Source organism: Eucyclogobius newberryi, unplaced genomic scaffold, assembly GCF_026437365.1.
Source record: "Eucyclogobius newberryi isolate DKJ021-1_F unplaced genomic scaffold, fEucNew1.0.hap1 SCAF_15, whole genome shotgun sequence".
Taxonomy (NCBI): Eukaryota; Metazoa; Chordata; class Actinopteri; order Gobiiformes; family Gobiidae; genus Eucyclogobius; species Eucyclogobius newberryi.
The window spans coordinates 7,992,922-8,020,718 of NW_027315779.1; the positions used below are offsets into that span (position 1 = coordinate 7,992,922).

The window sequence follows — 27,797 nt, forward strand, 5'->3', positions numbered from 1 at the left end:
TCCTTTAAACATCCAAAAGATCCTTCAACTAATATGACAGGAAATAAGTCATTCCTGAAGCAGACCCGTCACTAATCGAGCATCGTCTTGTGTATTCTTCTCCTCACGTGAGGCGACCGTCTCAAGACAATATGATTGAAATGCACATGACCATTCATCATCCACACGACACGGCGAAGCTGCTTTTGCATGTCTAAACTGACTGTGGAGAAGTGATTCACAAGGTCAAAGAAAGAAGTGGGAAAAGGATATGAAACACAGAAAAACATATATACACTTTGGACTTGGACTTCACAGAAAAGCTTGATTTAAAAGTTATTGCTCACGTGGAAACTTGTAATAGACATTTTTTTAAATTTTATTTAAAGAAAACTGTAACATACAATCTTCACGGAGAAGAAAATAAACAAAGTGCTTTGTTGAGTCTGAACTGTACACTTTTAAATATTGCATAAAGATAGATTGGTTGCACAGTTGACAGAGGATGTTTGAAACGTGAGTGACACCTAGTGGTCAACACCAATAACGTAAAGGCATTCAAAATTTTAACTTAAAAAAATAATAATAATAATAAAAATATATATATATATATATATATATAATTTTAAAGGCATTCTGCTTTGAGCCTCGACCTTCTCAATGAAAGCAGAATGTTTAAAAACTGATTGAAAAATCCTACTTCTTATTTTTTTCTTCTTCCTATTCTACTTTTCAATTTAATCTACCTTCCAGATGTAAATTGTAAACAGATACTTTGGTAATAAAGTAAAAAAAAAGCATGATTTCTTTGACTTTAAGGCATTTTGACCCTATTCAACTTACACTGTACAAATTGACATACAGTGGACACAACATAAAGATGGTGTTCCCTTTTCATTAGCTTACTCAGATGCATTTCAATGATTCATATTCATAGTTTAATACAAATACCAAAAAAAGCAAATCAAACACTCTAAAAGACCTTTTGTGTTTCCATCAGATTCTACGGAGATGATGGCACGGGCGACACTATCTGAGCATTAGTGTTTCATACACTATATTTAATAATAGTAGTAATACTACAACAAGCAAAAAGTGTCATTTGCACTCATTTAGACTGCCTGTCCTGAAAGCTGAAGATCTTCACACATTCAGCAGTTATCCAGAAGACTCAGACCTACTGTATTTGCTTATGTGAAATCAAGAGGCAACAGGCAGTGTATAATCCTGTTTGTTTTTAGATAATGGAAGGCCACCACAGTCTCCTTTATGAACGGGAAACAGAAAACATCGTCACTCAGAATTATTAATCATAAAAGTCTTTTTCCTTTTTCTTATCATATTTCACAAAGCAAACTCTCCAAACTAGAAATATGTTTTTTTTTTTTTTTTTTTTTTTTTAAGAAAGTAACTAGAAAAACAAAAAAACTGCATGAGGTATGTCTAAAGTGAACCTTTCCCAGAAAACCTAAAGTACTTAGTTTATGACCCCTGCGTCGTCGTTGTGATCCTGAATCAGACCCTGCTCACTTATGAGAACCTGTTTGTCCTTTGTGCTGAAGTCCACTCTCATCACAATCAAAACTCTGAAAAACAGACAAAAAAGATATAGAATAAAGTGAATAAAACACAAATGTCTAAAGGTGTTTTGCGGTTACAGATTGAAACAGTAAATTGAGTGTATTAGAAGATGACTTTGCCTAAATGTACTGTTTTCACTCAATAAGATTCAATGTTTTCCCTGAATAAGATTCATTGTTTTCCCTGAGTTTCAGTAGTTTGCACAGGAGGCTGCACACGAGTGGAGCTGCGAGTGCCAAGAGAGCTAGAAAAGTCGCTGACACATTGTTTTGTCACTGAATTATAAGAGTTGGAGCAACATGTGACCGAGTAGGACTGACTGTATATATCCTGTGTGTTATATACGCACTCCAAATAACACATGACACGTATATGCACCAATGAAATTTCCCCATGTGGGACAATAAAGGAATATCTTATCTTATCTTATATGTTGTCTTAGGAAGGCTAATGTATAGAAGTCAAACAGGATAACTGAAGGAAAACTATTCACTCTTAGAACTTGGAAATGTATTGTTTTGACACATCTTGTACCTGGAGTTTAGAGCTCTACGACATGTATGAGATTTTAGTTTATCAGTTCATATTTAAGTCTTCACCAAAGTGTGAAGGCTCTTGAAGTTATTTATCCTACTTTTTAAACATATATTGCAAATCTAACATGTCAAAATAGTAAACTGTCTAAAACAAGGCTATTAAAAGTCTTACTTTTGTGTGCCAAGGCCTCAAAATACAAAATATCCCCAACACAGTATCAATAAATTGAGTTAATACAGTAAAATAAATACTTAAAGATTTGATTTTTGCAATAAATAACATACAAAATGCTTTACCAACATTGCTTTACATAATTGCTCATCTGTACTGAACCAGGACTAACCCTGAATCACACAAGAACTAAACCCAAAAACAAACCAGGTCTAGTCTAGTGCAAACCCAGAATTAAACCAGTAAACAAGATTTTGTATTTAATATCTGGAAGACAGGTCATGGGCTGTATTAAAACGCTTGGCCTTATGTCTAGAATAATGTCCCTATCTGGAATTGTGTGCTGTTATTTCTGTTTTTATTTTAATACACAATCAGCTTCACTAGGCTCAGGTTCATTTCCAGCTCGACAGAATTTGCATATTGAATAGAAACTGCTGCCTTATCGAGCAAACACTGTACAGGGTTATGGAACGTTGTGATGCAAAACAACTTGCTTACCCAATCAATATGGAAGGAATTATGCAGAGTCCAGCCGACAGCACGAAAACAAACCCTGAATCCCAGGCCACTGTAGCAGCATAAATACTGTTAAAGATGGCCATCGACACCGTGCTGGTTAAACTCTCTGAGCAGGATATACAGGCAAACAGCGCACCTGAAACAAACAAACACAGGTCAAAGAAACGTATTGCAACAAGAGTATCACCAGAGTAAGATAATATTGGGCCTTTTGAGTGCAACCAGATTAAACCAGGTTGAAATTGGGGCTAAACATGATCTAAAATGAGAATAAAACATAACTACAGTTATTCTAAATAATAATTAATACCAAACTAGGACAAAACCATTAATACATTTGTCTCTAGTGGTGCATGGGACAGTTTGAGAACACTGGCTTAGAGGAACTGCGATGAAGTTCTTAAAAATGTATTATTTTATTAGACATCTTTTGCTTCAGTTTGTCAATAGTCTATTCTTTTTTCAAGTACAAAAGTCTGCTGAAAAGACACACGTTGCTGGACTCTGACTCCATGAACATAAAACAGTCTAGTGGCTTGTGTTAAGGCGGCGCTGCACTTACCCTGCTCAGCCTTTGAGACGAACTTTGACATCATGGAGCGAAGGATGGGGAAAGGCATAGCACACAGGCACATGGGTATTCTGGCTGCACAACGGGAAAACAAGAGCACATTTTTACACAAAGAGGCACTGCTCGGTCTATTATTAGTTATTAGTTATAAATTGTGTTCACGCTCTAATGATGTCCTCGTGTTTTTGAGAGAAATATCCAACCGTATGACGCTCAAATGATGTTATGGCAAGTGCTTATAACAGAAAACCATCAGAGTTGAGTTGAGTTTCTGAAGCTAATGTGAAGGGGGAAAAAAAGCATTTCCCTTTTGTTAATTTATGCTGACAGAAGGCATTGTTTTGACGATTTTGTGCCAGTAGGCTTTATTGACAGGAAAGTGTGAAATGGGAGATGAGAGAGAAGAAGGAAGGACATGCAGTAAACGTCGGAGTCAGGAATCGAACTGGCGACACTGCGGCCGGCTGCACTTGGAGCCTGGCATACGTGTGCTGCGCCATAACTAGACGACCGGGCAGCACTTGTGCCAGTTTTTGTCTCATGTGGACTCTCCCAGTAACTTCTGAGATAAACAATGAACCACTCTAAGATGTTAAGATGTCACGTGAACGCAACCGATCAGAGGAAAGTACACAATTTCATCAAATGTGAAGATTCCTGAAGGATCTGACCGTCGCACAGTGGAAGAAAACAAAAAGCCACGTGTCCACGAGGTTTAACTGACCGCTAGAATGACCTTTTTCTTACCTATAAACATCATCGTGGTCGTCTTAGCGAAGGACACCATGATCATGCCCGACATGAAGGACAGGAAGCCCACCAGGACGATGATGGTCTGTGTCACCTTGCAGTAGGAGAACGCCATCACGCCCAAGAAGCTGGTCAGCAACACCGTCGTGCCGAGCGCCGAGCCGTATCCGATGGTGATTTCAGTCCAACAAAGCGGTTCATTTAGCTCATACAGCGTGATAAGGGACGATCCGCCGAAATTCGTGAAGGTGAAAGTGATGAAAGCGACTAAAAGCAGGACGAGTATAGTCTTGAACTTCGCATCAGCTCCAGCAAATACGTGATAAATGCCGTAACACATCTGCTTGATAGCCAAGTCCTGAGAAGATGAATCTAACACGGAGGCATCCCGAGGGACCTTCTGTACGGTCTCTTCAAGCGCAAAAAAGACGTACAACAACAGTAAAATCAGACCGCCAAGAGAGGTTACGAACGGCCAGTTGAATCCTGCGGCTTTGAGGAAGTAACCGGTGGACAAAGACGCCACTCCGGCCAGAACGCCGAGAATCATATCGACGCCGGCCAAGCGCAACGTCTTCTGGTGGTCATTTTCGCTTATATCGGCGACGTAGGCAAAGCAGCCGCCCAGAAATGTGCCGAAACCACCAAACAAGGAGCTTACGACGGAGCAGCCGATGATCAAATAAATGTTCAGTTGGAAGTAGGAGATGCTCAGCACGCCGGTGATGTACAGCAGCGTTCCGATCACAGGCATTACGATGGCAATCTTGCGTCCTCCGCGGTCACTGTAAGCCACGAGGAGGATGGTGACGATGAAGCTGGGAATGGCAGAGAATAGCTCGGAGTAAAGGGACAAGAGGGACGCTTGCTTCTGAACCTCCTGCATGAAACGCAGAAACAAAATGCAAACGCTTTTTATAAGAGGTTTTAAAAGCCTGGGCCTGGTTTGATGGAAGAAAAGAGAACTACAACTTTCAGAGGTTTGACACGACAGGTGTTTTGTGGTTGTTATTGGTTGGTTCCAAAGAAAAAATTGCATTTCTATATAACTGGGTACAGTTTCAGTTCCGGTTTGTGTTTTTATAAGATGGAAAGTGAGACATTGGGACTGATACAAAAGGGGACATATGCCAGACTTTCTACGGACTAATCTTTTTCTATATCTTGCCTTTTCGCTGTGTCTTGTGCTTTGTTTTTATTTATAGATATATTTAAATATTGAAAATTCCAAACTGTTTCTGTGTGGGTTGGGTATCTGTGGGTTTTGTGCCATGTACTCGCCTCGTGATAGCTTGACCCATTGTTGCTGGAGTTCTTTGCACATCTAGAAACATTGTCAAACTCGGGGTAAGTGGTGTTGGTTAGATCTTCCCAGAGACGGCGGTAAATAAACTGTTGCATTAAAGGAAAGATGAGGAAGCAGGAAAAGGCGTAAAGCCCAACAGCAGGTTCCACAAGGTAGACACCCTTCATGTTGTCTCTGCAAAATAATAGAAATAAAAATGTATAGGTTAAACATATTCAAAAGCAGTAACGCACTGTCATCATGAGTCCCACCATAAGCAGTCACTGTCCTGCCAAGTTGTAAACAATGACATTGTCACTTTTCGCAGCAGGCTTTCAATCGTCATTGATCCATGTCAGGATGAGACACTAAATAAACCTATTCCCTCCACTTTGTATGTCTTAATTGCATTTTAAAATTCCATATTAAAAGTCGGTGTATTGAGAACTTATGATCTATTGACCTAATCTGTCCACGCATGTTTCAACAAGATAATGCTGAGTGTTCCGAGTAAACACTACAGATTAAGAGCCTGGACGAATGAGGGATTACACCGACATACTACAGATTAAGTTCAAATCACATGTTTAAACACAACAAGCCACAACATGTTATATTTGAATGTCAAAGCTAAATGCATCACGTACCGTCTAAATGAGTCCTGTTAGTTAAATAGTTCTCATAAATACATTGCTCCGAATGCGGCTGGACTTCACCTTCCTCTGTTATGAAGCGTCTCATTAAGCCACGCCTTCCTCAAACGCTATTGGACAATTGTCTTTAAACTGGATGTTGATTGGTCAACTTGATGAGAACATTTTGTTTTTCTAGATACAATTACAATAATAGCTTTTTAATAGCTTCGGTCCTACGCATAGTCTGTTAATACATATAATTTATAATATATAATAAAAAAAACTAGGGCTTTGCTGTTTTTCTGGTAAAGTAACACACGACACGGTAGATAAAGCTAGAGTGATATGCGTAATGGTAACCTAGTAACACATCACGTAACAAACATTTAGTTCAAGCCGCCATGTTCTGACTGTACGACGGAGTATAAGGGCCAACCAAGAAAAAAAAAATGCGCTGCACTACGAGAATAAAGTCATTAATTAATGAGAAAAAGACTTTTATTAATGAGAAAAAAGTCTCAGTCAGAAAAAAGTCGTAAATTAATGACTATAAACTCATTAAATAACGAGAAAAAAGTCGTTAATTAACGAGTTCTTGGTTGGCCCTTATACTCCGTCGTACGTACTACTCTTAATATAATATAATAATCCATGGTACTACCATACAAATTGAAAAAAAACAAACTTTACATACGCGTTTACATAATTACAGACTGTATCTGCACTTACAACTACAAGATGGCCGCCGCTGTTCCACGGCAACAGCATAGCCTCTAGCTTTATTATAAACCTGCTATTTACGCAGGGGCGGCGCTTAACACTTGGACCGTACCATTCCGTCGACACACAGGGGGGAAGAATTTTGTTGTGACAGCCAAGTATCAACCCGGCGGGGGAGGACGGAAAGGTGAAATACGCTTTTACTCACGTCACGATGCGGTCTCCGAATTGATATTGAATCGGCAAACGTGCGTTTTGGTGACGGCGCAGATGAGCACATTCCCAAACGCGTCGGGCTAACAAGCGGACACTTTGCTAGCGCTGTCTCCAGGTATCGTTTGAAGCTAACCAGCCTTAGCGCTCTCCGTGATTATCAACCAAACCCAGCAGCTTAGACCGGGGGGGTTTTCTGCGCTTTCCCGGAGAGATCAGATGACGCTTACTTTCTGTACATTTCTCATGATAATATCGGCCAGATCGTGAAGCCCAATTCACTGCTCCAGCGTTAAGCCCGAGGATTAATGTTGGCGTTTGGCGTCTTGCATCCAGTGTCGTGACTGGCTCTGCTATATCTTAATGCTCTGGCCTTAAAACAACGGCCTGTACCAGAAATGACCGCTCTGTGCGCGTTTATCGTGCATTATCTGACTTATTACAGTGCAGTGGACGTATTACAACAGGGATGTGTGGCTAATTATTTATTGCGTAAGATTAAACGGTCCCCCAAAAGCACACAGGGGCCACTAATGCACATACCTATGCAGAAACAGTGCTATGTTTACATGAAGTCTGACTGTATTCTGATTTCAGGGCGTTTAAGAGGATTTTTAAGATGATTTGAATTGCATTGCGAACCTTAAACTCTGATGTGAGTAAAACAGAAATGAGAAAATGTTGCTCTTCTAATAACCACAATACATCTAATACTAATAATGCCATTTCAGAGTGTGCATGTGACCACAGCTCATTGAAATGTCATGTAAATAATTATTTTTGATTGATCTCACGTTTGACAAGCACAGCAATGCAATAAAAGGGTACAGTAATTTGGCAAAGACAGACATTAAAGAGTGGATGGATGATGATGTTTCTCTTGTAAACACGCACACAACAAAAATCTGATCTAATTATTATTATTATTATCTGATTATCCCAGTGCGTACATGTAGCCAGAGCTTTGTTTTGCCCAAGTCGAAGACTACAAGCCTTCGTTATGATGTGTCACAGATTCATTTCTGTGAGCGGACGCAAATGAACCTGCTTTTTTTATGACAAGTGTGCAGTTATCCATGTTATTTTTTTTATCGTTTGTCTTCCAGATCAGTGCATACGTTTACCAGCTGGGAGCAACATGGCCTTCAGTAAGGGCTTTCGAATTTACCACAAGCTGGACCCGCCCCCCTACAGTGTCATCGTGGAGACCAGGGGCCGAGAAGAATGTCTGATGTTTGAGTCGGGGGCCGTGGCTGTTCTCTGTAAGTCATTAAGGCTGTTGCGCCGTCAGGATTTAAGGGTTTGTCGACGGAAATGCTGTATAAACAAATGATACAAACGCTAACACAGAGAGCATGCCGTTGTTTCTTTGTGGATTTTAACCAGCTACATCGTTTATGAGATGGTGGAATGGAAACAACTCATCTTTATTTGTCCTGTCCACTTGTTCTGTTTTAGCTGCAGCAGAAAAGGATGCAATTAAAAGCACGTACGCCAAGATCCAGGATGCGTATGGGATTCTGGGTGTCCTCCGATTAAATCTAGGTATGTGATATTGTAAACTGTGCTGTTTGGATGGTTCTACGTTTAGGAGTCGTTTTACTAAACACTCATAAGCTGCTTTTTCCTGCCCTCTACATGACCTTGACATTTCTGTTATCATAACAGAGATATTTATGATTGTAGAAGATAAAGGCATAAAGTAAAGTCAATCTTAATCTTGTTTTTGTAGTTTTTATCAGCTCGGTGCAAAATAAATGCTGTCATTGCACATGTTTGACTGGTTTTAAACCCCTCTGCTCTTCAGGCGATTCGATGCTCCACAGTCTGGTGGTGGTGTCCGGCTGCAGCTCAGTGGGGAAAGTCCAGGACTCTGAGGTTTTCCGAGTCACACAAACTGAGTTCATCTCCCTGAACAACGACCCGGCCGATGAGGAGCGCATTGCAGAGGTGCGAAAGGTCCTCAACTCGGGACACTTCTACTTCGCCTGGTCGGCCTCTGGCGTCAGCATGGACCTGAGCCTCAATGCACATCGCAGGATCCTGGAGGACACCACGGATAACCGCTTCTTCTGGTAAATACCCCACTTTTTCTTTTACAAGGGAACTTTCTAAATGACTTTTTAAATACTATAATTTTTCTTTAGGAACCAGTCGCTGCACCTGCATCTGAAGCACTATGGAGTAAACTGTGACGACTGGCTGTTGAGGCTGATGTGTGGAGGAGTCGAGGTCAGGACCATTTATGCAGGTCACAAACAGGCCAAGGCGTGCATCTTCTCCCGCCTCAGCTCCGAGAGAGCCGGCACTCGCTTCAACGTGAGAGGAACCAACGACGATGGACAAGTCGCCAACTTTGTAGAAACCGAACAGGTCAGTTATCTTTTCTGGCAAAACAGTTCAGATGGAAACAGTAAGATGTCGACTGATGCAACAACAGGAACTCAAAGCATTCGTCATCTTATTTGGAAACTTGATATATATTTTTCACCCACACGCATGCAAATCCTCTTCAACTTTGCATCAGAGTTTGCATTGTGCTAAGAGAGTATAGAGGTGGTAAAACATTGTAAAACAGCATGTTTCTTTCATTTTATACACCCAGACTATTCAGTGGAAGTGTCTCTGAGCTTCACTTCTCTTCTATTATTTCCTTCTCATTGTTTAGTGACACATGTAACTGTGTCACTAATATTGTATCACAAAATAATGAAATACACTGCCTGCTATTATTGTATTTTATTATTATTAATGACGTGCTAAATATATTCTTTATTTAGGTTATTTTCCTGGACGACAAAGTATCATCATTCATTCAGATCCGTGGGTCGATTCCTCTCTTTTGGGAACAGCCTGGAATTCAGGTAATGAATTTAACCTTTACTACCCAAATCTGTATTCTTTAATGATTAGATTTTGATGATAGACTTGTGAGTGACCATCATAACACCCCTCCAAGACGTGGAAGAAGTGTTTCGTTGTCATGTTGTAAGCCCATTGTAACCTTCTTCCACACTGTGTCTAGAAAAAGTCCATTAAGGGTGTTTTGTTGCAACTGAATGAAAATCGGACTCGTAATGGCCTGGATGACGACCCCCATCTGGTATAATCGGTTTCAACTCTGCCTTTGCTGGTGTCGGTGCTGCCATGCCGCGCTCCTGTGCAACGCAGAGGTCAAACACAAGGCTTCGAATCGGACCGCAGTTCTTCATTTGATTTGCAGTAGCGTCAGTGTCACTCATGATTCAATTTACAGCGTGAACTAAGACCTCAGAAGTACATAATAAATACTGTTACTGCCTGTGTCCTTGGCCTGACATTGCACAGAGCGGTGGATTGGATCAGATGTGGGGGGTGGAGAGCACTTGTAGTTCTAGTGGTTGGTAAAGGCCCGTTCTTCTGTTTTCCTCAGCTCCCAGAGATCTTTGTTCAGGTGAGAGAGCCTGGTCTGAAAACACCCCCCAAAACCACTCTTTCATCCAGCCCCAGACTCTAACACTCACTGTACAAACATTATATTCCACAGCATATTCAGTATCGATAAGTAGAATCACAAAAGCAGCATTAGCAGTGGAATGTGGGGTTGTTTTCAGACGGAAATGTAGTTCTCGTGCTTCAAATCGTTGGTCTAGTGCTTAGCCCCTTTGGCCAGTTGTGGCTCTGTAGTCTTCTCCTTGTCTTTGAACGACTCTCCACAGGGATCTGCTCGGAATGAGCTTTTACATCATTATTTGTCAATTTGGTAGTTCGTTGAGGGTTTTTGACGGCCCTTTTCAAATCTTGAGGCGGACACACCTTTTTTTTAGGCAGAAATGTGAGCAGGTTTTGTAATACGAAGCCATTCTCTCATCACCGGGAAACTATTAAATATGCATAGTACAGAGAAGGACCGTCGCAGTAGTAGAGAGCGGAGCAAGTCTCAGCATCGGGGAATAATACTGCATGTAGGTCTTGCCAAGAACAGAACAAACAAAATCACAAAAGGCAATGCCAATGGAAGAGTTCAGAACAATTAAAAGGCTGCAACACAAAAGGCGCGTTCATTAATGGGCAAGGCAAACTGCAACGAGCACTGTCACAGCTGAACGTGTAGCAGTTTGCATCTTGAGGCTATTGTGCAACTACATTGTCTGGCTCATGGCACGTTTGCTTAGAAAAACAAACAGAAAAACCACGTAAATACAAAAATCCTGCTGTAGGGGAGTCTTCTGCTGGAGCTTAGTGTCAAGATTTTCCCGTTTGCTTCTGTTGCTTTCCTTCTTCTTCTGATGATTATTTACCAATCTGTTCCCAGCTGGGTCTTTAAATAATTTGTCCCACAGGTTTCCTTGCCGTCTGCACTGTCTGTTGTCGAGCCGCCCTGCGATTTGTTTTGCAAAATGGACAAACCGTGACTTGCATGTTCTTTGTCTTTTCTGGCCGCCTCTGGTCACTAGGTCGGTTCTCATCGAGTCAAACTGTCCAGAGGATTTGAGGCGAATGCACCAGCTTTCGAAAGGTATCTGCTCATACTGATTTAAAGAGTGGTTACGTGAAAACTCAGAACCTGGAACAACAATATGCTTTATTTATTATTCATATTACTGCCACTAAAGCTTTTACGATGGGTGTAGGGCAGCCCCTATCTGTAGGACTCACCTTGATCATTGGGTCCATCCTTATCTACTACCAGAGCTGTCCCGATGTGTACCATATTAGACTCTAGTCGGTCTTAAGCAAACAGAAACGGGCTCAGATCGTTATCTCGCATCTATTCCGAGGACATTTGAACAGACTGCGATGACGAAACTGCATATTTTGCCAGACGACGCACATAAATTCAGTCTGTTTCTCGACGCGCTCGTTCTTGTAGAGACTCGCGCTCGGACAGTGCCGCACTTGACATTCCCGTTTGACATAAACAGTTGCATACCATCTGAAATGATACATGTACGTTTTATTTTCAGTTTATTTCAGTTGTTAAGAGTGAGACTGGACTGTTGAGTGTGGATAGTATTTGGACGATTTGGTTGATTTGAAGTAATAAAGTGTAATGTACATTTTGTTTCCACTGAATAATCTCCGCTCGTCCTCATTAACAGACATTTCACCGCCCTTCGACGATTATACGGCAAACAGGTCATCATTAACCTGCTGGGGAGTAAAGAGGGGGAACACATGCTCAGTAAAGCTTTTCAGGTGAGTTGTGTTCTAGGATTGGCGTTTTTTATAAAAATGATGATCTGCTAAAAATGCCTTTTGCTTCGCCGTTACTTCCGACAGAGCCATTTGAAAGCCTCCGAGCACATTTCAGCCGTAAAAATGGTCAACTTCGACTACCATCAGAACGTCCGAGGAGGAAAAGCGGAGAAACTACACAGCGTCCTCAAACCGCAGCTGAACAGATTCACAGAGGAGTGCGGCTTCTTTTACTACTCGGGAGAGGCCGGCATTACCAGGTCGGAAATGTTTTCGTGCGCCCTGGTTATCTGTTGAGGATACGCACGCGCTGAATGTCGTTATGACATGTTTGGCTTTTTCAGGACTCAGAGCGGCACCATGAGGACCAACTGTCTGGATTGTTTGGACAGGACCAACAGTGTCCAGGCTTTCTTTGGCCTTGAAGTAAGAGCAAAGTTATTCTTCGTTTTTATGTGACTGCACGATCCCACGCCATTTCTAACATCCTCATCGCACAGCAGTGTTTTTTTAATTACTTTCACTTCCTTGCATCCTTGTATTCCTTTTGATTTTTTTTTTAGATGTTGCCGAAGCAGCTTGAGGAAATGGGCCTGACTGAAAAGCCACAGCTGGTGGCCAGGTTCCAGGAAGTGTTCAGGACCATGTGGTCTCAAAACGGAGACTCGGTCAGTAAAATCTATGCAGGCACTGGAGCGCTGGACGGCAAGGCCAAGGTACACACTGTGACAACCAGCGCTGCTACGCTAGCACTGAAATCGCGTAAATATGTGTTTGAAAATTATACACAAGCCGTCTGTGCACACTAAACAGTGATTATCTCAAGCCTGTGAGAATGCGGTTGAACATCATGGACGCTTGGCTAGGTTTTTTTTTTATATGATGTGAGTTAAAGCTTGTGAAATCTATAAATATCTAAATGAGAGATGGTAGTTTGTGCATGGACGTTGTATGACCTGTGTGCTTCAGTTTCTTAACCTGTGTGTGCTGTTTCTCTCTGCTCTCTCTGGACCGCTGCTCCTGTGGTAAGTGAACATGTCAGGTGTCATTGTGAGTCGTCGCTCTGTGTCTGTGGGATTATTGTTTCGGGTTAAGTTTAACTCGCTCAAAGGCTCAGGGTTCACTGCAGCTCTTAATGTCATCTTATGATTTTTTATTTTTTTTGCTTTGGGATGCTTGGTATAATTCCTACACTACACGCATAGTACAAGTACACTCAAATCAATTGTTTGAAGAATGAATTACCACAGGAAATGCCTTACTTTGACTTACTGTACACCGCCAGTCAAAATGGGTACATACTGGTTCTGTACAATACATTTTAAAAATGTTAAATAAATTCTACCTTTACTGTGATAAATTACACCATATTTGCATCGCAGCGTTGATCTACACTGGTTTCAAAGACTCCATTCCCTCCTTGATTTCTCGTTACATCATTTCATTGTTGCTTCCTTTCCTCGGAGCGTCGGGACGCACCGCGGCTGTTCAACCTTTAACAGAAAACGCTTCCATTTCAGGCCGGAAAGCTCAAAGACGGCGCTCGCTCGGTCACCAGGACTATTCAGAATAACTTCTTCGACACGTCAAAGCAGGAGGCCATAGACATCCTCAGACTGGGCTCCACGCTCAACAGTGACTTGGCGGACAAAGCTCGGGCGCTTCTCACAACCTCCAGTCTTTATGGTGATCATCAGTTCTTACTCTCCTCGTGTGACGTGGTTAAAATGTCTTCACGTTCTCCGTCTGACAGCTAAAATGTAGAAGTGTGTCTTCGCTTCGAGTCGGCCGGGTTGTGTCCCAGCTAGATTAGCCGCAGCTGATGCTCTGTTTGGCGTTATCTGCTCAAACACTGGTTAACCCGCCCTTCTCTCCCTTTTCTCCCCTTTGCTCACAATCTTAGTCACTGAGCCGGTCTTACAATCAGGTACAGTAACTACTAGCCACCAATAAACCAGTGGATGTTATCATTTTTAAATTTTTTCCCATTATGTTTTGTTCATTCGTTGTATGAGTCACTCCCAATCCTGGTTTGATCCTCGCATGTCATCAACTCCCTAAAATACTATGCTGTTTATTTTCTTTGTTAAAGCTATTAAAAGGTAAGTCAATTATATGTTTTACCTGTGTTTGCGTCGTATCTAGGGCTGCAACAATGAATTAATGGACTAATTGACCAGTCGCAAAAAGTAAAAGTAATTGTAGCCGTATTTTGACAGTGGCATTATTACGTCGGTGTCAAAAAATGATAATACAATTTGTCTAAAAGCCTTCAGCTTTTATTTGGTTAAACATGTATTTAAAACGCCTCAATTAACAATAAAAATAATCTCGTAACCTGTCGGCCAATTGAAAAATGTATTGTATAAAAAATCATTAGTTGCAGCCTTAATTATGTCTCTCCTTCGTCTAGTTAAGACCTCATTACCTTATTTTGCACAGTGTTTTCCCCTCTTGACTCCCAACCCCTCTCTAATTCCAACCGCTCACGTTGCCAATCTGTTGTGGTCTATGCTCCACAGCGTCCCCAAGAGTTTTGCTGGGGATGTGTCAGAGCCACCAGAAGTACACCCGGCCGAAGCAGATCCGCGTCTGCGTCGGTACGTGGAACGTGAACGGCGGCAAACAGTTTCGTAGCATCGCCTTTCGCAACCAGACTCTCAACGACTGGCTGCTGGACGCTCCGTTGAAGGCGGGACTTCCTGAATTCCAAGGTACGTCCTTGAAATGTTTTATAAAGCTGTAAATATACCGTATTCTCCGTACTGGATTGTAAGGCTCAGTGTCAATGAATGGTCTATTAAGGCACATTAAGCGAAACAAAACGTGTACCACACAAAATCACCTCGAGGTCAGTAAGTGCAACCAGAATGAATCCATATATAAGATAAGATAAGCACACTGGATTATAAGCCGTCGTTTTTTGAGAAAATTAAAGGCTTTTAAGTGCGCCTTTATAGTGCGGAAAATATGGTAAATCTGTGATATTATCTTTGTCGTAGTGCTCACATTTTAACACTTGGCTGTACGGAAATGACTGAAAAAAGGACAAAATGTGGACTTGAAAAGGGCTAAATTAAAAAGTGACAAAACCAATTCTAAACGGACTGAATCATAGTTTCGTCCAAATGATGTGTTTTTCCCCCTCTTTTGCAGACAGCAAGGCCAACCCCATAGACATTTTTGCCATTGGTTTTGAGGAAATGGTTGAATTGAACGCTGGGAACATTGTCAGTGCCAGGTATGTGAGAGTGGGACATTCCTCTTTTAGATAACTGTGAACAACAGGAGCTCAGGACATACCTTTACAGGAGCTGCACAAAAGGCAGTTGGCTCAGTGGCGCATACAACATCTTGTGTGTGATTTTTATGGAGGATTGTGCTCTTTTTACAGTGCTAAACATATAGTCATAGCTTAATCATTCAGGCTTCAGCATACCTTTGTTGATAGATCACTTAAAATAATGTGAGACTTCAGACAGAATTGAGGAAAGCCGTGTAATCAGCCGTTTTAAGAACGCGTTTAAGAATAATTCAAGACTATTTACCCTTTATGCATTATCTAATTGAGCGCTGTTATAATATTTATTTCTTTGCTAGTACGACAAATCAAAAACTTTGGGCGGCTGAGCTACAGAAGAGTCTCTCCCGGGACCATAAGTACGTGCTGCTGGCGTCGGAGCAGCTGGTGGGCGTGTGTCTGTTTGTGTTCATCCGCCCACAACACGCCCCTTACATCAGGTACAAGAACACACAATATATCACGTCGCACTGCAGCTTTCTCCATGTCCCGCTCAGCATTTATCACGAAGCGTTTCTGTTTCTGTCCAGGGATGTTGCCGTAGATACTGTAAAAACTGGAATGGGCGGGGCCACCGGCAATAAAGGAGGCGTGGCCATCCGCCTGCTGTTTCACACGACCAGCATCTGCTTCCTCTGCTCGCACTTCGCCGCCGGACAATCGCAGGTCAAAGAGAGGAATGACGACTACAGCGAGATCTCGCGCAAACTCAGCTTCCCCATGGTGCGAAGACGTGATGCTAACGAGATGCTAACGAGATGAAACGGGTTTAAAAATGATTAAAACTGTGTGTTCTCATGCCCAGGGTCGTTTACTGGACTCACACGATTACGTCTTCTGGTGCGGAGACTTTAACTATCGCATAAGCCTGCCCAATGAAGAGGTCAAAGAGCTCATCAAACAGCAGAACTGGGAGGCTCTGACCGCCGGGGACCAACTGGTGGATCAGAAGGCCGCCGGACTGGTGATTAGAAGTTTCACACATTTTGGAGATGATATCTTGCTGAATACTGATCGTTTTTAGAGAATATTGTGAAGCCTAAAAGAGCGAGGTGAAGAAAATGAGAGTTGGCGTTACCCTTTTTATGTTTATGTCACTGTTATTGATGGAATGTCTTAGCGTAGGTACTTAAATCACATTTGATTTTCTATACTAGTTTTGAGAAAGATAAAGACCATTCTAAACCTATTCAGAAATCAGATTATTTTATTATCATTATTATTTTTTCGTAATTATTATTAGATTATTTATTTCAGTATTAACACTTTTTTTTTTTTTTTCAAACTTTATTTAAACCCGAGGACAATTCATGCACATTTGAGCAGTTAAAAGACTATAATAAATACAAAAGATTCTGGGTAGTAAAACTTTTGACCTAAATCGTAATTTAAGATGAGGACTAAAGGATTGTTTGACTGTATTTCAGGTTTTCAAAGAGTTTATTGAGGGAGACTTGGATTTTGCCCCGACCTATAAGTACGACCTGTTCTCTGAGGACTATGACACCAGTGAGAAGTGTCGCACGCCGGCCTGGACCGACCGCATCTTGTGGAAGAGACGGAAATGGAACTTTGACCAAACTGGTGAGAAACGTACATGTATTTAGGACCACGTTTTGTGAGATACATTCTTCTACATTTGTACAATTAAGAACAATGGTGTTTTGCAGCTGAAGAGATGAATGTAGTGGGAGCGGCGTCTTTCTCAGGTGAATGTGCAGATGATCCGGGTCAACCCTGGAGCCCTGGGAACCTCAAATACTACGGCAGAGCAGAGCTGAAGACCTCAGATCATAGGTGACTATATTCAATAGCTGATATTCAACACTTATTCTTTATTGTGCAATTGCTGTTGGAATTCATGTGCAATTCATGTGCAATTACTATGAAATTCATGTGCAATCTATGTGCTGTCGTGACACATATTCATGTGCAATTACTGTCGTGATCACATGAAATGGTATTTATGTATTTATTTATTAATTTGTCTATGGGAGTTTTTATTTATTTATAGGAGATCTTCTACTGAAAGTGTTTTTCAGACTTCCTATAAGTGATCTGTTCTTCTGTATCTACCTCTGTATCTACCTGCGTTGCACCAATGAAATTTCCCCATGTGGGACAATAAAGGAATATCTTATCTTATCTTATCTTATCTTATCTTTATGAAACTCATTGTAAAGGAAAACTAGGGCTGAACCAGAAGGGTTTTTTTTCCTCTTAATGAGCAATCAATGGCTTTTTAAGTGTTATTTTAAAAGAATGTAGAAAAGAGAGACTTTTTTTAAATAAACTTCAGCTAAAAAGGAAAATAACGCTTTTCCTTCCCAGCATCACTTAACCCAGTATTATTACTACAACTGACAAGAGGCAACAATAAAACAACCCAAACCAAAAGTTGTAATCTGTGATGCAACAAGTCAGTTATTGATATAATTGTAAACTAATTTAGTAAGTGAATAGTTATTATCTGGTATAAACTCAAAAATACAAATGGGAAGAGTTCTATAACCAAGACAAAGCAGTAATTACATCAAAGTGACATGGGTAACATCGAGTGCTTTTGATTTAAAAACTATTCTGTCTGAAATATGCCTCATCAGAATGTCCTCCAGTGACATGACTTTAGGTTGTTTGGTTCAAATCATTCAAAAGACGAGACAAAAGAGCAAAAATGAGCAAAACGATGATTACAGCCCGATTGTTTGCACCGCTCTCATCCAAACTCACCTGGTCATGTGCTCACCTGCCCTGTAGGCCCGTCGTTGCCGTGATCGACGTGGACATCCTGGAGGTGGACCCCGAGGCGCGGCACCAGGTTTACAAAGACGTCATTGCCCTTCAAGGCCCTCCGGACGGCACCATTCTGGTCTCGCTCTGCTCCTCGGGCCCCGACAACTACTTCGACGACGCACTCATTGACGAGTTGCTAGACAAGTTTGCTAATTTCGGCGAGGTCATCCTGATCAGGCGAGTCTGACATTTCGACACTGAAACGCTTCCCACATGTTTATCGCCGTCATTGTCGTCAGTGTCATTCATGCTCGTCCTGTTTTTAGATTTGTGGAGGAGAAGATGTGGGTGACTTTCCTGGAAGGTTACTCTGCGCTTGCTGCCCTCTCTCTTAGCGCCTCCACGGTAAATAATCTCTACTTTCAATTTATTTATGCACGTGTTGTCCCTCCGTCCGGCTCATGTCTTATTCAATGTGTCCTCTTGACATTATAGGTCATAGGCAAAGTGATTGATATTCGTCTGAAGAGTCCGGGTTGGATCAAGAGTCTGGAGGAGGAGATGAGCGTGGAGAGGATCTGTGGTAGCATCCCCACCTCCGTCAGCTCCACTCTGCTCGCCGAGGACACCGACATGGCCGACGATGAGTTTGACATGGAGGGTGAGGACGGGCGGCCAATCTATCATCGAGTAAACATTTAATCGAAGAGTGTTTCAAAGGAACAATTGCAGATACAGACCTTTTTAATATGCTTGATTGGTAGATTCACTTCAAAGGAAACAACTTGCAACATGCAGTATTTTAAGCATGCTTTTACCATTGTTCCCTCATCAAAAATATACCTGAAGTTGTATTTGTTCACGCTAGTTTGAAAGATTCTGGTTATCTGACACATCCTCTCTTCTGAGCCAGAACAAAAACTCTCCATAGGTTGAGCTCCGAGCTAGTCTGTGCTGTTTTTAAATCCATAAATCATCTCCAGATTAATTTCGAGCATTTCTGCCATCAGTACAACTGCACGTTTACATTAGCATGTCGGGGGCAAGCTAGGTTTAATTTTGCGTATATTGTTCCCTCTGCAACCAGTAGATGGAGCTCTAACTCATTTCCTGATGTGTTCCTGATTACTCAGTACTCATTTAGTTGTCCAACATGAGATGCCAAAGAAAAGGTTCTCGAGAGCATATTTAAAAGACAACAGCAATACAAACGATGCATCATATTTGTCCTTTAACATTTGGTCACCAGGTGAGGTAGACGAGGAGGTGGAGGAGATTCTGCCCCAGCACTTGCAGCCCGGAGCAGGAGTCGGTCCTGGGTCGTCCCCTCTGCCCTCCCCTCGCGGCAGCCCCTGTGCCTCCCCCACCGCAGAGATGGCTCCGCCCAGCCGGCCCAACCGAGCCGCACAGCCCACCAGACCCTCTCAAGGTAAAGGGCTTGTTCATAGTTGACCACAGATTCAAAGAACTGAACTTAAAATCTTGTGCACGTCTCATGGGAGCAGACTTGTGTCCATCATCAATACCAAGGCGGTTGTCAGGTAACGACGTAATGTGTTTGAGCTTTGTTTAGATGGAGGAAGCTTGTTGTGGCTTTTTAGCTTTAAGTGAGCTGCTTGCTGCTTTGAACAAATGTTACCAAACCTCTAATAACCAACGCGCACAGAAATAAAAGTGAAAGGTTACTACTTACGATGTTACTATGTTTTGTTAATGCATGAATCAGATGCGGGCCCAACCAGAAGGAGGCTCTCAGGTAAACGTGTTTGGTGATCCTCAGTGCAATAGTGAATAGTTCGTATCAGCTCCATACTCGACCGACTTCTCCTCTTTGCCATTGTAATTGTTGTTTTTCACCCGTACCTAGGTTGTGAACATAAGCAGTAAACTAGAATATATTTTAATTGTGCTTTGTGGATTTTGTTAATCAGACGTGGGTCTATCACCAAGCAGGAGACTGTCAGGTAAATGCAATTGTGTGGATAGGATAGGCGTTTTGTGAGTTTTTTTTAATGCAAATCAATTCTATATTTGCAGCATTTTACCTGCTGTACAGGCTTGTACTACAAAACATACTGTTAAACACGGTTATTTTTATTTTGTGATGCCTGGTAACAGATGTCAGTCCGTCACTGAGGCGCAAGTCAGGTAAACTTAAGTATTATTCCGTGTTAGAAAGCTTGTATTGTTTTAGGGTGGCTTTTTGCTTGTTGTGCATTGGTTTTTTGTGTGGTTCTGATTCATCATTATTATTGATAAGACCAAATGACACTGGGCATATTAGTGATGCTTTGTCATCTAGTGGCTAGTGTAGTTCTTGCTCAGGAGAAAAGTTAGTCCATTGTGTGTACAGTATTATTTATTTATCCACAATATTAACAAAGGACATATCAAACTGTCCTATGTTAACTTGTGTGCTGAGCCAGTGGTTTTACTGCTTTGTTTTATGGACTTTAATTACATCAGGTTAAATTAAAACAAACACCGCTCTGTCTAATGATTTGAAACAGACTGTCTCTCAACTCGCAGGCGCAAGTCAGGTAAAGTGTGTCTGTTCGGTATTAGACATTTATACTCTATGCCTTTTTTGTGGATAGATGTTTTGTGTTATTTGATTAGTGGGTTATTATATCAGTGAGCTTATGGACTTATAGCCCACATGTCTAAACTGATATTGGACATATTTGTGATTAGTCTTGTTGATTACTACCTGTGGAGAAGATGGACTGCCCAATGAACTCTTTTTTTGGAGCTTTCATTGGATGATTTAGGAGTAAACGGTTCCAGTTGTTGCTTTTGTACTTGTTACTGCAGAATCTGAAGTGCTAATCACACAAAATAAATATGTATAGACAAGAACAATCACACTGTTGTGTTTGTAATGTTTGGAAGCAGATGTAAGCAACTCAATACAACGGCGCAGACGGTCGAGTGCAGGTAAAGTGCACTGTGTGGCGCGTCAGTCAAATGCATATGATAAATATGCATTATTTTAGCCTTTGTGTGGTTTGATTGGGTTGATATTTACTCTATTGGGTGACTGGAATTGCTTTTAAACTGTAATATATGTAGTATATGCAAATGTGGAATAGAATTCAGTGATGCTTTTCTCTAACCTTGGTGATTTGTGTGTGTGTTTTTAGGTCCTCCTGTTGACTTCCAGCCCGGGGCACCAACAGCTGGCACTCTGGAGCCCAAACGCCCCCCTCCGCCACGCCCCAATGCCCCTCCTGCTCGACCCGCGCCTCCTCAGCGCCCGCCTCCTCCTTCAGGTACAGCACCACTCTGACACAGACAGGGACCAGACAGGGAGTGTCCTTCAGACAGTTTGAATAAGGCTTACTGTACGTTTGCTTGTACCATACTGTAAAGTGTCTGTTTGATTTGTAATTGGTTAACTGTTTGGTTTCAAGACTCCTTCAGCCCACCTCTTGATATGAAAGGCAGTGAAGGTAACGGCTCGAGTCTCCACCATCAGATATTTGTAGATTAAATGCGTACATCAATGTTGTTTCAATATTGATGGTGGAATGTAGACTGTGGCTATTGTTTTGGGCTTTGTTGATTTTGCTTTAAATTCTAAGGTAAGTTTGAAATGGGGCTGGAGTAATCTGGTTGGAAACACACAACCGATTATCCTTCAAACATGTGTGTAGGTTAAGCAAAGATAAAATATTCCTTTAGCTGCACCTGTAGTCTATGGTAACGTCCAGCTCTTAGTTGGTAGTATTGGACGTGTGAATAATAATCTGGTTTGCGCTGGTTTCCCTTGTGCTGCAAAGGAAGCAAAAGCCCAACTCCGCAACGCCCTGACGCTGCTGCAGGTGAGTGAGGCCCTGCATGAAGTCCATCCCAGAGTTCATTTCAACCCAGTAAAACTATTCACTTCAAAAGGAAAATATGTATTTGACAAGATTAACAAACGCCGGTATTAGTTTAGTTTAGTATTTATTTGAAGGGACAATGTACAGAGACATTAAGAGCATATAAAACAGCGCTGTTTTGCACCAGATTATGGCTAAATAGCTAGTTTCCATCTGCAGCTTTTTACAAGTATTCACACATTACACTTATTTGTACTGATTGTTATGCAGTAAATACAATGGATTATCTTCTTGGAGGGCATCTGAATATAATCTGGCATGACTGTAAAGATGTCACAGGAACGATGTGTGTGGAAAGGAGATTTTACTTTGTGACAGTGCAGTTTAAATTGACTGAAGACATCTTGTAATTGAAGGCTCAGAAAGTGAGTGGGTGTGCTTTTAGCCTGGTGGTAAACATTTTCAATCTTGGATGTCACATATTCTACTCCCTGCAACTATGGAATTGCAGAGCCGACATTAATAATAAAGTCTGCCAAAAAAAAAATCTAGGCGCCCGTCCAATTTGTGGATTATGTAAAAGTGATTCCTCAGGCCTGTTTTATTTCGCTTTGATTCATGTTCTTGGCATTGTGGTTTTAGTAGGAGGCCTTACATACAGATTACGCGTTTAAAACGTCTCATTTTGTTTCATAAATCTTTCAGGAAGAGGTCAGACAGCAGCAGGAGCACCTGGGCCTTCCAGACCTGTGAGTTTCAATGATTGTATTTACTTTGGGCTCAATTTATTAGTGCAACAAGTCCAATACATTTCTGCTTCTGCCTCCTCCAGAACATCCCTCCACGTGCCGGGGTGATCAGCATGCCTCCGCAGTCTCGACCTGCCCCGCCCTCCCATCCCGGAGCTCCCAGACCCATCACTGAGGTTCATCCTGGGGCACCGCGACCCATCCCGGACACTCATCCCGGAGCACCGAGACCTGTGCCCGCTGCCCAGGTCAAACAGCCCGATCTGCCCCCGGGTAAGAGAGCACTTGGAACAGGTTAATAAAGGAGACACAGTATGCTTCTACTTTCTAGAACATTAGAAACTTCAATATTTTAAAACAACTTGATAATAGAAACGGGTCCATTGACTTCCTGTTTAAAACTGCCGAACTGATGAGCCTCTTCATAGTGACATTTCACTGTAACAAGCGGCACATTTTCATGTTTTTGTTTTTGGAAAATGGCGATTAAAGTCTGAATTTTTCAAACCAAGGACAGGGATGTGGTTAAAAATATGACTTTTCTGATTATTTGAGCCTCAGTTTCAGGACAATACAGGATTACTCAAACATGCATGTATTAATCCAAATACAACTTTGCATAAATGAGGTTATAATAATAAGGTTAAAAGCTCATTAAAGTTGATCTTGGAGAATATGTCCCCTTTTGAAAGATATTTGGAAAACTAATTTAAAAATATATAAAATATAAAATGGGGAATTTAACTAAATAAATGCAAATTTTGTATACAAAGGTCAATGCAAAAGACTTATTGATTTCCTTTCTCATTATTGACAGGTCCTCCTCCCAGTGGCCCTCCCCAGTCGGGACCTCAGCTGTCAGGACCTCCTCCTGGGCCAGTTGCTCCAGCGAGATCCTCGGGTGCCTCCGCCATGGCCGCCCCCATGCAGCCTCAACCCAGTGCCCCTCAGCCACAGCTGCCCCCTCCCATGCAGCCCTCACTCCCTGCTCCGATGCAGCCGCAACAAGCTCCTGCTGCTGCCACTGGACAGGCGGGACCCCCACAGTCCCTGGCCTCCCCCAAACCTCCCCCACGGTCCCGCTCACAGCATGCCCTGCCACCGGACACCTCAGCCTCTGACTCCGCCCCAGCTCCACAGGTGTGTTTCCATTAAACTATCAGTGTTTTTTAAGATGTTTTGTAGAGAGATAAACATAAGACTGGCTGTATATTGCCAGGCATTTTTGATTAAACTGATTTTAGTATAGCAATTTAAACTAAGAGATTTTCCAAGGACTGCCTCGTGTTTTGCTGCTGCTTTGTCGTAGTGTGCCTTTTTTCTTGCCTTTGTCTTTCTAAAACGTGTCTCTTTCTCACAAGCCGGAGAAGCCCTCAGGGTGACAGGTACTTGATATTAACTCCTCATCTTCAATAGCACATCAGCCCTCTGGTCCAATGTTGTGACCACACATTCTTCCCTTTCACTTTGTTTTTCCTTCCTTTTTTATGTTTTCTGTCATTTGAAACGTGTTGTTAGATCACTGCAAGGCTTTGCATTACTTTGTATTTTGCAAATTATAGCCTCTCACCCCATAGTAACACAGTCTTGGCATTGTAAAGTTGTTTGTCTACATTGGTCCTTTCATATTGGCTCATACCTTTCATATTGGCTCATACCATGAGACATGAAATTACTCCATTTTATACAGTTTTTGTCAACATGTTTCGTTGGTATGATTTTGAATTCGTGCCAGTAACTGTTTGACCATACCTCGTGGAGATTCAAATGCTGGTCTTTTGGGTGAACTATATGTTTGTGGTAATCCATAACAATATTTAGTGCTAAACAGTCTCTTTATAGAATCTCCTCTAGGTATTACTATTATCCCTGTAGTAAGTACCCAAAAGTTGTCCATCCATTTAATGTGATTGACTATTTTTGACTTTTTGTTTTCAGACCAATGGACTGAATGGAATCCAAAGAGAAGCACAATGGAAGCCTGACCCCTTCGACGCCCTCACATCGGAGTTCCTCTCCCCTTCCTCTTCCACCTCATCCTCAGAATGGCAGAACACACAGTCCCTGACCCGTGGTTCCTCTCTGCGCTGTCCTCCACCGGTCCCACCCTCTTCAGCCTTCTCCTCCAACACTCTCCCCTCTTCGTTCTCCCACCAGTCTTCAGCCTTTGGTGACCAGTTTGAGTCCTCCTCCTCCTCGTCCTCTCTCTCCACGCCTTCTCCCTTCACATCTGTGCTCCTGCCTCTGCCTCCTCCGGTCTCATCGCGGAGTCGCTCACAGGAGACACTACGCGCGTCTCCTTGTCCTTTCCCCGCCGACCCTCTACCGGCACGGCCCAGTAGCACCAACCCCTTCACCGGGCCCCTAGTCCAGCAACACGAACCACGGCGATCGGTCACACCAGATTTGAGTGTCCAGCTCCCGGCTAGTCTTCACAGGACAATGTCGGCCTTCGCTCAGCCGCTCGTCCCAACTCCCGCTACGCCTCCACAGTTACAAAAATCTGCTTCTTTATTTGTACAGCCGCTAAAGCCAACTCCTGCTCCTTTATTTACACTCGATTCAACGCCGCTTGCCCCTAGTTTGCCATTGGCTGCTCCCTCCGCGTTCCCCCCTCCTCCCCTGGCGCCCGCTCGCCAGCCGCAGCCGCCCGCCGCCGCGAGACCAAACAAGCAGTGGGTCACATTCGATGACGAGTCAGCACTTTCAACAAAAATGGCACCCCAAGTCTTTCCCCCGAGCTTGCAGACTGAGACGTCGTCCCGTTACGTTTTTGACTCGGAGCCGGACTGGTTAACCTCCACTGTGTCCGTGTTCCCAAATCTTCCACCTCCTATCCCGACCAGAACTGCTGCCAGTGTCCCAGAGCTCACCGATGGCACCAGCGATGGCCTCTTCTTCTCCCGGGAGCCCACAGAGCGATAGGTCCCGATCTAGTAAAGGGCATATGCAGATTATATGTATAGATCTATTATCTTTGTGTGTGTGTATGTATGTGTGTACAAAAGAGACAGTATTTAATTTAGTATATCATGTTACTCATGAAAGAGGGTTTCCGTGTCACAGTTACAAAGATAGCTGCTCATTCCACAGTATACAGTATGCACATATTTACCACAAAGAATTTTAATGTTTAACATTTTTGGCAGCAAATCTGTGCCCGCCTTTGCAGTAAACGAGTCTTAAGTATCTTTACGCACACATCAACTGTGTAATATCAGCACTGCATTCAAGTTGGGTATCTCAGACCAATTGACCCAATTTATTTTTGACTGAGGCATTCTTTGACATTTGGACTTGTGTGACTTTAAGTTTATGCACTGCAGGTTTTACATACTGTACATTTACTGTTGCTGCTTCCTGCAATGTGTTTTATTTGTTTGTGACCAAAAATATTAGTCTTACTTTTATCATGAATGTAATTTCGTGTGCACTGGGTTTTGTCCTGGGCTCCGGGCTGATGCTGAACTCGGCAGCAGTTGCGCGAGTCGGTTTACTTCCGCCAGACTAAACGTCATCTCGCTACAAACAGTCCGTTTATGCGGTGTGACGCTTCGATAAATATATTTTGTAGCTCTGTATTAAAAAAAGTGATACATATTTTGATTTATGTACACAAATCATTGCAGTTTACCGGTATGTATTGATTCATGTAACAGGAATGCACTAATGCCATATCCTACTTTATTATTGACGATGGCAGTGGTACAGACACATGACTGAGAGGGTTTTCAATGTTTGATCCTGAGTTTGATCCAAAGTGGCGTACGATAGTAATGTAAACACAGGGCGAGTGCTAGATGTGTGAGTGCACCTGCTGGGAGGATGGCGATCAACTCCTTCGCTTGACAAGAAACGTGTGGTTTTATGTTGTGTTAAATATAAAAAAAATTTTAAAAAGCGTCCCTGCAGAATTGTATAGACACTGTTGTATTAAGTAGCGTGTCGTGTTTGAGGTCCGTATCTTTGACTATGCTGTGCTCGCCTGTGAGTGTGTGCAGAAATGGCATTGTATTTGCTCAGAGAGGATCCGTTGCCTCAGGAAGTCGTCTTGTGTAAACGCCACGCTTTCATCGACATCAAACTATATTCAGTCCCTTTAGTAGGTCACATATCTGGGCTGGAAATGGCGTCTCTGTATGCAAATGTGTTAACGTTATCAAACAAAGGACCACCCACAAAGCCACTGAGGAATCCTCAATAATATATCTTAACTGTTTTCCTAAGACAGCAAATTAACACTTTGACTGGCCGGATTTCCCCAGACATCATTTCAGTTGACTACTGTATATGTCGTGTCCTTGGCCTAATTTTCAGATGTGCATTTGGCTGTCCTCTCCCCTATGTTTGGGTCCATTTGTACAGCCCCTGTGGTCATTGTTACCAAACCGTTGAACCGGTCGTATCAGGGTGGCATGTTAGTCGTTTTTCTGACTGAAAGAACAAAAGCAATAGATTTACGAAAGGCTGAGTTGAGTTTGTGATACACTAACTCTGATCATGGCGTATTCTCTTTAATTAATTACACATCTGAAATTGTGAGGATGGTTTATGGAGGACAATATATAAATGACATATGAACAAACCTGCTAAAATTAACACTCGTGTGCTAAAAACAAAAATACAATACTCTAAAATCACCGCGCTCAAAGCATTCTATGTAAGCAGGTGTATATCGTTGCCTTCGCTTACACGCACACTTCACTCTTGTCTCCCATTTGCTGTGTATTCCTTGTGTGCAGTAGGTACTGTATTTGCATTTACAGTAGATGACTAGCCAGCGCTTTGTGTCATGTCACGTTCAAATTGTGTGTTTTTTTTTTTTAAGGAAACATTGCTCCCTCTGTGCGATCGGTGTCCCCTCTTATGACTATAATCCATAGTGAATTAATCTGTGTTGTTGAACATTCTGTATGTATTCCAGTGAAATGTGGCGCTGTAATTCTTGTTAATATCAAGGTTATATATTTTATGTGCACAGCTGATTGCACATTATGTATGAAGCAGTTTATGTTGTATGTATGCAAAATAAATGTACATTTACCTGA

General features: G+C 42.2%; 2 protein-coding genes across 2 annotated transcripts; one reads left to right on the top strand and one right to left on the bottom strand.

The window, feature by feature from the left end:
- Window positions 1-1,209: 1,209 nt before the first annotated feature.
- LOC140360623 (lysosomal proton-coupled steroid conjugate and bile acid symporter SLC46A3) lies at window positions 1,210-6,163 on the bottom strand. Its single transcript, XM_072445938.1, has 6 exons — window positions 6,044-6,163; window positions 5,393-5,591; window positions 4,109-4,991; window positions 3,353-3,436; window positions 2,770-2,926; window positions 1,210-1,565 (listed from the first exon to the last, which is right to left on the bottom strand). Exons 2-6 carry the CDS (start codon window positions 5,582-5,584, stop codon window positions 1,457-1,459), a joined length of 1,425 nt encoding a protein of 474 aa, XP_072302039.1. The 5' UTR covers window positions 5,585-5,591; window positions 6,044-6,163; the 3' UTR covers window positions 1,210-1,456.
- A 696-nt stretch (window positions 6,164-6,859) lies between these two features.
- synj1 (synaptojanin 1) lies at window positions 6,860-27,797 on the top strand. The gene is made up of 36 exons (XM_072445940.1): window positions 6,860-6,938; window positions 8,071-8,226; window positions 8,423-8,509; window positions 8,772-9,039; window positions 9,112-9,337; window positions 9,745-9,828; window positions 10,377-10,397; window positions 11,401-11,462; window positions 12,046-12,142; window positions 12,227-12,402; window positions 12,487-12,568; window positions 12,706-12,858; window positions 13,663-13,828; window positions 14,046-14,069; window positions 14,665-14,856; window positions 15,299-15,383; window positions 15,743-15,883; window positions 15,974-16,166; window positions 16,249-16,407; window positions 16,871-17,027; window positions 17,114-17,240; window positions 18,201-18,413; window positions 18,503-18,581; window positions 18,672-18,837; window positions 19,426-19,605; window positions 19,682-19,717; window positions 19,903-19,932; window positions 20,108-20,140; window positions 20,295-20,324; window positions 21,320-21,448; window positions 21,590-21,628; window positions 21,959-22,000; window positions 22,706-22,749; window positions 22,833-23,022; window positions 23,567-23,889; window positions 24,688-27,797. Exons 2-36 carry the CDS (start codon window positions 8,103-8,105, stop codon window positions 25,672-25,674), a joined length of 5,145 nt encoding a protein of 1,714 aa, XP_072302041.1. The 5' UTR covers window positions 6,860-6,938; window positions 8,071-8,102; the 3' UTR covers window positions 25,675-27,797.